This window comes from Python bivittatus, unplaced genomic scaffold, assembly GCF_059951505.1.
Source record: "Python bivittatus isolate LINGU-HERP-01145 unplaced genomic scaffold, Pbiv_v1 ctg000030_np1212, whole genome shotgun sequence".
NCBI lineage: Eukaryota > Metazoa > Chordata > Lepidosauria > Squamata > Pythonidae > Python > Python bivittatus.
Window position 1 is genome coordinate 1,770,315 of NW_028277031.1, and position 11,241 is coordinate 1,781,555.

Sequence of the window (11,241 nt, forward strand, 5' to 3'; positions counted from 1 at the left end):
TAATGTTCTTCTAGCGTTCCTGCTACTTTCACTCTGTCAGCTTAGGCTCATCCCCACGTCCCACTCAGCGCAGCACAATTTTAAAGGGTATCCTCATCCTGGCCCATCGTAGAGCTGTTCACTGCACCATTCTGACATTATGTGGACTCCTTAAACACCAGAGTCTAATGTTCTTCTGGCTTCTTTGGTTCCTTGGTAAAAATTCCTTCTGGTAGCGCCCCACCTGGTTTGCAGCAAGGTTGTTGGTTCAGCAGTCAGCCAGCCTCCAACTAGCCAAGCTCCCTTGGTTCTCCTCTCTGGAGTGAACAGGATTCCCCAAACACCCCTTCCCTATCCAGGTTCAGCTAATTAAACTTACCCAAGTCCTGAGGAATAACCCTTATGCCTTCCTTCCTCTTGGAATACAAGGAGAATCAGAACAGCTATCAATACAGGTTTCTTACCCATGTCCAAATTAATTCTATGAACAAGATTGGCTATGGGCTTCACCTGCACCATTGGGACTGCCTTCTCGACTTTGACCGTACCCTGCAGGCACCCCTGCTATCGAGACTACCCTCTTCTGGAACAGAATAAATTGTCCTGCCCCCTTTGGGCTTTGGGGCTGACTTCCCTCAAAGGATCCAGGAAGAATTAATCCGGGGAGCGGGGGAGGGCCCTAACAGCCATCCCCGCCTTTCTCTCAAAGGAGGAGGGAGGCCCAGCAGCCAATGAGGTCAAATTCTGTTAAACCCTGGCTGCCCTCCACTCTTTCTCAGTTAAGGTTGTCTAAACTGGCCTCCACTTTGTACAGAAAAGAGGATAAAGTTCTAGAAGGATGAGGAAGGGAGGAAAGGAGGGCCCGTCTAACAACATCCAAGTAGGAGACTCAGATAATCTCTCCAGCCAGTGAAGATGTATTGAAACTCAAGAACTTATTCAAATAAATAAATAAGTGGAATCCATAAATAAATAAATAAATAAGTAAATAAAATAATACTTAATCCTTAAATAAATAAGTAGTTTTGCTAGGCTGACTACACTGATTTTCTTTGCCATAAACCTCCTTTCCCCACATGCAAGACTGATTACACAAGGACCTCGGGAGTTTCAGGAGAGGTACCTGATTTCCAAGCTTAGGGCAAGAACATCCAAAACATCTGGCTATTTTTTCTGGAATGGGGCAGAAGGGAGAAGTCCTGGGCAAAAGTGCTGAGAGCTCCCCACCAGCACGAGCAGGAGCCTGACTGGTTGCAGTCGTAGCTCTCCTTTGCTGAGGAACTCCGGCTCGTAAGAATCTCCCTCAGCAAGCTTTGTGTCCAATGACTGCCACCATGGGGGGCACTGCACAGAAGTGGTTTACCAGAAGGCACACTGGGGAGGTTGCTCTCCTACCCCCTTCAGTGTAAAAGAAGTTAGCACTTCAAGGTAGGACAGGTCAGGAAACAGGCACGACAGAGATCCCGGGCATGCTACTTCATTGATGTAGGGTATTGTAACAGAAACTTGAAAGCCCATCTGAGCTTCTCTCTTAAGCAAAACAACATCAAGGAGGGTTGCTTTGTGTTTCTTCCTCGTACTTCCTTTCATCTCTGGATTGTGCACTTTCTTGTCCAAGTCCCTCCTTAACAGCTCTTTCATACTTTCAGCTCCAAATTCCTTTACGAAAGGCAAAGCCTCCTTAAAACTAAGCTTGGCTCCTAAACTCTGTGTAGTTTTCGTGCAGCAACATGGAAATGGTTGGCCACTGCCCTCCTCCAGAAAATTTTTTTGACTCCCTAGTCCAGCCAAAAGCCCTGGGATTGTCTGGTGACCTCTCCTCCAAGTATGAAACAGGCCTGACTCGGTTCAGCTGTTGGAGATCAGCCAAGCTCAGTTGCATGTGGCGGCCACCTGCTCTTGGCTCCCAACCCCAGCTTGCCCCTGCCTTTTGGGCAGGGTGAATGTAGGCACACTTTAAACAAAGCTTTGGACTGCAGCCTCCCACACCATTTAATTTCTAAGACCCAACTGTGAGATTTATAGGAACCGCTGGATGCTGGAGACAGGTGCTTTGCTTACTTGCCATCTAACTTTTAAAGTCAGAGAGCCAGTTTGGTGTCGTGGTCAAGGCACCAGGCTAGAGACCGGAAGACTGCGAGTTTTAGTCCTGCCTTAGGCACGAAACCAGCTGGGTGACCTTGGGCCAGCCACTCCCTCTCAGCCCTAGGAAGGAGGAGGCCAGGGCAAACCACTTCCAAAAAACCTTGCCAAGAAAACTGCAGGGACTTGTCCAGGCAGTCACCAGGAGTCCACTGACTCGAAGGCACCAAAAAAATTTTTTTAACTGAAATACATACTTAAAAAGTGGGGGCAGAGTTTCTGGAGTACCAAGGGAAGGTGTGTCTTCAAGGGCCTGGGGCACCCCTCCTGCCTCCCTCCAGCTTCTTTGGGCAGCTCTCCAGAGAGGGCAATGGTGAAAGGCGTCTCTCTCAACCCCATTTCCTGGGGATCCAGGACTTTGCTACCTGCTCTGTTTAGCTCTCTTCCTCTACTGACCCAGTAGGACCTGCGCAGCTGTGACCCTCAAGTGGCCTTCCAGTCCCCGACAGTAATGATGCCATCAAAAGGGGTAAGTTTCGTTCCGCTTGGGGGTAACCCTGCACCAGACAAAGGAGACTATTGGTGGTTTTGGTCTTGCTGGGGCTCCATCATACCTCTCTGGCTGACAACAGATGATAGTATTATGTTCCTGGGGGGCAAGCAGGTATCTCAATCATCTCCAAAAAGGAAAAAAAAGGTATCACAATCATCTCTAGGTCCAGGTCCCCTCCCTTAAATGTTGCCACCTGATGGGGCCTCGGAGGCGTGTCTTCTTGGTGGCCGACCCAGCCCTTTGGAACAGCCTCCCAACTGAGATCCGAGGGACCCCGACTCTTTTAGCCTTCTGGAGGGCCGTGAAGCCCAAGCATTGGCTAGGAAGGGGTTGAGCTGGAGGCTGTGTGGCCTGGCGCCTGGGGGGAAGGGCACCTTGGATTTAGCCATGTTTCTATGGGTTTTTGTGAGCCTCCGAGAATCATTATATGAGATAGGCAGCCATGCAAGACCTCTAAATAAATAAATCTCCAGTCCCAGAGTGTGCAGGGAGTTGCAATCTCCTCCCTGGCTTAATCCCATCCGTGCACGCAGCCTGCTGCCATCTGCTTCGACTGCTATCACTCCTTGTTGTCTGGGGAGAAGGCCAGGCCGAGCTGGGGGGAAGGAGGGGCTGGCCTCAACCCCCTGCCCGTCAGGGTAACCCATCCTCCCCTATGAACAGGCAGCAGCTCAGCCCCAGCTGCCCTCAGTAACACAACTGCCTGGAAGGGGGAGAGGGAGGGGCTGCAGGGCACCTCTTGGGAACCAGAGAAGCTGGGGTGGTGGTGGCTTGCAAGGTATGGTCAAAAAAGTCAAGATGGCCACCAGGAGGCGCCATCAAATCTCTGCCTATTCTTTATGTGCATCACATATATGGGCACCCCTGCAAAGAATATTCCCCCTTCCTGACCTCAGTAGTTTTCTACATGGGGGCCACGTGGCGTTTGTCCTTCCAAAGGGCGATTCTGTGCAGGAAGAGCCGAGAGAGAGGCACACAAAAACTTCTCGCTGAAGGGACAGGGAAGGACCAGCCCACAAAGGGTCCTTAGCAGGACCCCGAGCCATTTGCTCCGTTTGTGGCCAGAGGGTAACTTTGGGAAGGCACTGGGAAGGCAGGGCCAGATGCCCAGCTCAGGGCTCTCGCAGAGCTGGCAGTCCTTGCAGCCGACTGCCCCACCCGGCTTCCCCACCGGCCCCCTTTACGGTGTCCAATGCGGCTCGCAGGGAAATCAAGCAGTCCCAGGGAGGCACTGGGTAGGGCGGGGTGGGGGGGGACTCTGCCTATTCCAAGTCTCCCAAGCTGAAGCATCACCAGGCCCCTGTCACTCAGCGAGACATTAACCCCACGACAGAAGCTGCCCCACCAGCCCCATTGCCCCGTCCATCGCACTGGCTCCTGGCTCTTCTAAGACTTCTCCATCCCACGGCATCTAGACTAGAGAGAGACCCTCTTCAGATCGGGGGGGGGGGCAAACGAGGCCAAGCTGCTTCAAGAGGCACAAATCACCTGCGTTAATATGCTTAGCAGGACCAGGGTGCTGTGGGGATCCACTCACCCACTCACTGCAGTGGCTACCAAGGGTCAGCTTTAACCCCCAGCGGTGTCAGGGCAAGTCTGAATGAAGCTGCCCTCCCCAGCTGGTGAAAGGGCAAAAATCCCCAAACCCCGCCCAAGCCCTTCGCAGGATCACCTACCACCCAAGCAGCCGCCTTCGGGTTCTCTCCCTGGCCAGGAAGCGGCATGCAAGCACAGCAGCCACAGCGCTCTGCCCGTCCTGCCTCGGTGACAGGGCCCTGACCGCCGTAATGTGGGACAAATTAAGGAAGGCCATTGGTGGATTTGAGGGCGGCAGGGAAAGCACCCCCCGACGGCTCTCCCTGACATGGGCTGGAGCTGGGGGTGGCGCAGGGGCTGGGGAAGGGGGTGAGTTCGGACAGACAGCGTGACCCAGGTTTGGCCATCTGTCACAACTGGATCTGCAGGAGGAGGGCCTCTCTGCCTCTCTGGCTTCACCAGAAAGCCCCCCCCCCCCCCAAGTGGATCACGAATTATGTCTCTTTCTTGCTCTGCCTCTCGTGGTCTTTCTCACTTGTCGACTTTCTGTTGTTTTCTCTCCCTCTCGGTCACTTCCACACACTTGTCTGTTCACTTGCTCATTCTTGCCCACTCTTTCGCTCTCACTCTCTCTGGTGTGCTGTCTGTCTCAAAGCAGCTGAGGGGGATCGATGGGCGCCCCACTTCTCCTAAGCCCCCCAGCCCTGGCATTGCAGCCTGTCCCACCTATTGCTCCTGCTTCAGAAGCTGCAGCACCCATCACTTTGCGAAGGGAGAAAACCCGGAAGAGCTGGCACTCTTGCGGTGGCCTATAAATAGCCACCTCTTTGACTCAGTTATTGCACGGATGAGAAGGGAAGGGGACATTTGCCCGGGGAGCCTCCCTTTTGGAAGTTCAGACCCACAGCAGTTGTCAAGCCTGAAAAGAGTGTGTGTGTGGGGGGGGGGGTGCCTGGTGCGTTGCACGTAACCCCTGGCAGAACTTTGATCACATCGTCATGGCCACCCTCTTGACCTTTTTGGCCACACACTGTGGACACACCTCAGGCTGGAAGAAACAGGGAAGGACTTCATATTCCCCAAAAGAGCAAGTCCAGAGTGGGTTAGCACAGCCGTGCGCTGCCAGGGCTGAAAGGACAGGCAGGACCGAGCCACTTAATTGGGGTAAGCAGGTCACGCACCTGAGCCCTAGATTCTCATCTGCGCACCGCACCCCCTGGCAAAGAGCAGTGCCACACTCTGAACCTCCCCGCCTCTCTACATCCTCCCAAGCCTCTCTCCCTCTTTCCCACCAATGGCTGCCTTCCTCAATGCAGAGATATTTCAGAACAGGAAAACCCAGTTTCAACACAACACCCTGCACGTTTAATACATTATCTGCAGGGAAGGACTCCAGTCTCTGCTTCTGCAAGCCTGAACTGAGGGTCCCCAGCACCGTCTCCTAGGTGGGCCAAGCTAACAACCCAGCAGCCCTATCTAATGAGACTAGGGATTTGAGCATAAATGTCATTATTAAGAACCCTGGAAGCTGTCTGTGGGGTTTGTGCACGTGCACACGTATGTGCTCAGACACACATCTTCATTAGCAGACAGTCCCAGGACTCTCTAGACTTCTGTTGGGTTTCAGGCCATCTTAAGCTACCAGCCTGAGGTGAGAACCAGGTTGATCGTGGTCAAGGCACAGGATGGGAATGAGGAAAGCTGAGCTTTCATCCTGCCTAGGCACAAAGTCGGCTGGGTGACTTTGGGCCAGTCACTCATTCTTAGCCCGAGGAAGCACGCAATGGCAAACCACTTCCGAAAAATGTTGCCAAGAAATCTGCAGGGACTGGTCCACGTAGTCGCTAAGAGTCAAAACTGACTTAAAGGCACACACACACACAAAAGTACAGAGGCAATCTTTCTCCTCAAATAAATAACTAGCTAAATAATCTTTTCCCTTAAAGCCGTTTCTGCCAGCCAGTAGGTTCCTCGGTTTCCCTGCCCTGCCAGATATAATTAAAATACCAACCATTTAAGAAAGTGAACTTTATCCTTCTCTCAGAAGGAAACTCTTCAAATAGCAAAATGATCACTTTATTTACTTACTTAGGCTTATGCACCGCTCTAATAAAAAACACCTCGGATCAGGTTGCATTCCTCATTCAAATAACAAAGTTAAAATACAGTTCAATTAATAGTACCAAACCACACAGCAATAAATCACCATCCTTGCTGGCACTGCGTCTGCCCCAATCGCACCATCCCTCTTAACCAATTTCTGGAAGAGCAACCAGCATAGGGCTGGGCAGCCCTCCAAAGCTAGGTAGTGGAGGAATGGGATGGGGGCCTCTTTGGGCTCCAACCCCCAGGGAGGTCTTGGGCCCAGAGCTCTCTTGGTCAGCAGCAAGGGATTTGAGGGGGGGATTTATCCATACCCCACACAGATGGATGGACCTTTTATTACTGCCAGAGTCACAGTAGGAATTTCTGTTGACATCAAGCATCCAAGCTAGATTAGCGACAGGGAGCAGAGAGAGGGGAGGACTGCTTGCATTTCTAATACTGTACTGTAAAAATAAACACAGGGCTGTTCCTTCTAGAGCAGGGAGCTCCCCAGAAGGCAATTCACTATTTCAGAGCAGCTGAAGGCAATCTGTTTGAAACCTTATGCCCTCCTTTGCCCTCCTCCCTGGAAAGGGAAAGGCTGGGCTGACATCAGGAAGGGAGTCTAACTAACCACACTTAACATCACTGTGGAGAAAATGTTATGACACTGTTTTGAGGGAAATCTTCATGGAGAGGAAAATAAAACTCCAGGAACAGCCTTTAGGAAAAGGGAGTTTCAAAATGTAGCTCACTAGGAAAGATGGTAAGAAAAGATTAATTGCGGCTAGCATGATTTAAAAAAAAACAGAATTGATGCAGAAATGATGATGTTGAAATGATGATGTTGCTAAGTTTCTCCTGGTCCTGATTTAAAAGCAGTTCATCAACTCCACCAGCATTTTTTTTCCAGACACTGTGAGGGATGACTAGTATGGGTGCCAGATCAAGGGAACTGGGGCCATCAACTGTGATACTGTTGTAGTCTAACCCTGTTCTGCTGAGAAGATCTTTTAAAGGGCTATAATCCCCATTCCAATCTTACTGGCTATGGATGATGGAAGTTGCAGTCCAATATATCTGGAAGGCTCCAGCTTGATATCACCTGGGGCAATGAAACATTTCTAAGAATCAGAGAGATGGTAATCTGAAGACTTTCTAGGTCCAGGAGGGTCCACGGACAAGCCATCCTAAAGCAATGATGGGCAAGGAAATGCCACCCCCCCCCCCAATTCACAGGTTAATAATGAGAGGAACAGGATTTAAGGCCAGAGATGGTTGGCCTGCTCCTCATGGGTCACAAGCACTTCCTCCTTGAAATACCAGCAACCCATGAAGATGAGCCAGACCCGCACAACCATCTCTCCAGTGTCATTCTCAGGTTCTACAAATGTGCAAAACCACTTTATCCATAACCATGCTTTCTCAGCTCCTTGGAATCTCAGGCTGCCCTTCCCCAGAGCAATTTAGATCCTTTCTAAACTGGGGGTGCCACGACTGAACCTAGATGTCTTATGAGCATGGAAGAACACGATCACTGCACTCAGCAATGCCCCCCTTCTGTGGAACTGTTTGGCCCCCATTCCTGGATCATCCCCTCCCTGCAGGACTTCCAAAGAGTTTTGAAGTCACAGCTCATCAAGAAAGCCTTTGGGGGCAAGGCGGAGCCTGTTGCTGGATTGCTAGAATTCTGTTTTTAATGCGGTTGCTTGATGTAAAACCCATCGAGACCCGAGAGCCATTGAGAATTTCACTGCATACATGCTTTAGTAAATCAATTAAATAAATAAATAAGTAAATAAGGGTTTCCTCACAGCCATAATTCATAAATCAAAGAATCATAAAATGTAAGCATTGGAAGGGACTATGAAGATAATCTAGTCCGATTTCTCTGCCCAGTGCAGGAATCCACCACTAAGGTTCTCTATAACACTTGCATTGCAAGCTGTACAATTTGGCTTTAAAACGAGAGATGCAGTAAAGCTATCAGAGAATTCAGTCAGAAGAGAGGCTGTTGTTGTTGTTGTTGTTGTTGTTATTATTATTATTATTATTAAAACTTTTATGCTGCCTGACTCTCAATGACTCTGGACGGCTAATACAAATGCAAACCTGGTAAGATTAATATTTTTATATTGGACTACTTAAAACTGGTGAGGGATTATGCAGAGTTTTGCATTTCACAGAAACCTACAACAAAAAGCAGTGAAACGTTATTTCAAGGACATGGACAAGACACTGTTACAAAAGACTGGAAAAGATTTGCATTGTTGACATGGACAATGACAGAGCTGGACCTTCTGTATTATTTAAGACACTCTGTTTGCAAAAGATATCCTAAATGTGCAAAAGTTTTCCAGTTGCTCGTATGTAGCAAAGGGTCTCTAGCAACCCCTTTTTCCATCCTATAAGCAGAGGAATTCTGTGAAAATTAAAAACCTGCATATTCCTACACCAATACATTCAAGTTCACTTGTTTCTTTTTTCCATGCTTTCTCAGGCCCTTACAAAAAAAAAGTTTGGGGTGACAGGGGTGAGTGTAGGCTGCCAGCGTAGATATACACTCTGAAAATGGCAAATCAGTGGAAACGCTAACATTCTTTTTCCAGACCTGTCTTTAGAAAGAAAGAAATGGGAGCCCTGTCCTTTCCTTTCCCCCCCAACTTCAGAATACCCCAAATTCCAAAGAGTGGACCTCAGCAATCTCTACCACCCGCACTAATAGATGGTCCAAGCTGACCCACCTTGCACCACAACCTGGGTGACCTGGGCAGTGTGACGTGAACCCCTCGGTCTCCAAGCAGGTGCCTTCCAAAGAGGAGGCGCTGAGCCCTCGCCCACGGAGGCAGGCTTCGGACCAAAGGACTCTCCCCCTCCTTGATCAAACTGCAGCAGAAAGGAAGCCTGAAACCCACATTTCTTTCCACTGTTTAACCTCCTCTGTTTAACCAGTCCTTGGTTCCCCTCCACAAAGGCTGCTTCAGGCTCCAGAGGAGGCTAAGAAGCAGTGAAATTCTGCTGCCCAGGCAAGAACCCCAACTCGGTTTCACAGGGACCCTTCTCCTCACCACCTCAAGAAAGGACCGCTTTGTCACTTACCCAAGGCAGCTCATCTTTCCTTCTCGTTGCCGTGTCCCCACATCCTTGAATGGGAGGCTCAAATTGGGTACTTTCCCAAGGTCTGCAAAGCGTATGGCACAGAGGGGGCTGGGGAGAGGGACGGGATGCGGCCAGCGAAAGGGCCAAAGGCACAAGTGCTCTCTCTCCACAGCCAAAGGGATGAAGAAAATGTCAGCAAATTGAAACCAGAAAGCTTAATTCTGGCTAAGTGGGTCGAAATCCATTGGAGCTCCCCCAAGGAAAAAGGAGGGGAGGAATGGTAAACAAGCAAACGATAAGATAATGACTAAAGCAGAGGGTAAACTAGCCTAGCCCTGGGAGCGGGGGGGGGGGAGTATGTTTATCCAGCAAAGGGGATTTTCTATGTGCCACATCCAGGGAGTCCCAAGCACGGCGACCAAGAAATGTGTTGCAAGAAAAATATTCATCCTCTCATTCCAGAGGAGAAGGGGACTTGGAGGCCACCGTGCAACAGCCTGCCCAGAAGGACAACAGGGTCCTACCCCCACCCACCCCCAAAAAGCAGCAGTGAGTAACCATCCAGTCAGGCGTCTGCAGAAGCTCCTCGGCTCTCCGAGGGATTTCTGTGCTGCATTGCTGGGTACAGAAAATGCACCAGCCGCCAAGGCTGTGCGCCAAGGGAGACAGAACCTGATTAAACACTCACCCTCCTATGCATGCACACTCTGAGACTGAGACTGACTCCCTCCCTCCCTCCCTCCCTCCCTCCCACCTAGCAGAAGCAGCAGGGAAGTGTCCCAGTTCTTCGGCACAGAAAGCAGGCTTGACAGCCAGGTTGAAAAGCAGCCTCCGAAGCTATTGAAAGGACGGGCAGACAGATGCAGACCCTCAGCCCCCAAAGGGCCAATGCTACATTTCTCTGCAAACCATGCTCAAGTCTTGATCTGTAGAAGGAGGGGAGGATGGGGTATGATGCCAAGGTTGGTTTAAAAGCTTGAAACTGAAAAAATGTTGTTTTGGGTTTTTAAAAAAATAAATAAATCATAACTTGCTGGGATACTTCAACAAAGTTAAAGCTCAGCTTGTGTATCTTCTGAAGCACTTTGCAAGCTGCTTTACAGAAGGCTGGATGTCCTTTTTGAGGTCCTTTTGGCTCCACAAGCCTAGAAGGCAGCTAACACAAGTTCCTGTTGCACAACTCCTGTGACTATCCATGATAATAGGCCATATCTGTCAACTTCTTCTGTAGTGGCTCCCAAACCTCCACTTTAAAGCAGCCATCTTTTCTTGCCAGGTATTGAAGACCCCAAGGCTCATTATCTTGTAGAGGTTAACATCTCCTTCAAGGTTCAGGATTTTGACGCCTCCATAATAGCCCGTAGACTGGTCTCAGGTTATCCAGTTCCAGTTCCTATATGCAGTACTTAGATGGGAGTGCTTGGCTCTGGGGCAGGGCAGGTATCTGTGGGATCCTGCTGTCATTGACAGAACATTATGGAGCCCACTGAGTTAAAGGACTCAGTATCCTCTCCATTTGCAAGGTTTATCCATAAAGACGCATTGATCCAGAGAGTTCAATGAGATTTTTTGTGCAGTCTTGTGTGGTGATATCACATATACCCTGGTCAATTTATAGAAAGCAGAACTGACTCAGGCTTCTTGATATCTTCTCAAAGAGGCTCCATTCTGAGGTGCTGGGTATAATTAAATTTGAAGTAAGACACTTGGGATACATGAAGGAAGGATGAATCAGAATGAATCTGATTCATCACAGGCTAGCTACTACTTATTTTAGGGCCTGCTGCAAAGATGATGACAGCAAAGTAAGCCCACTTGATGTCTGTTCAGTTTGTCCAGCAAAGGTCTTCAAACAGGTAAAAGATCTTTTAGAATCTGGTCAACAAAGTGTAGGCTAAAGTTTTTAG

General features: G+C 49.6%; 1 protein-coding gene across 1 annotated transcript in view; it reads right to left on the reverse strand.

Annotated features, from left to right (window-relative positions):
- Window positions 1-9,498, reverse strand: part of GRID2IP (Grid2 interacting protein) — a 44,892-nt gene extending 35,394 nt beyond the window's left edge. Inside the window, 1 exon segment of the mRNA XM_088152239.1 lies at window positions 9,335-9,498. Within this exon segment, the coding sequence (XP_088008365.1) occupies window positions 9,335-9,348 (14 nt within the window). The 5' untranslated portion in view covers window positions 9,349-9,498.
- Window positions 9,499-11,241: the final 1,743 nt, after the last annotated feature.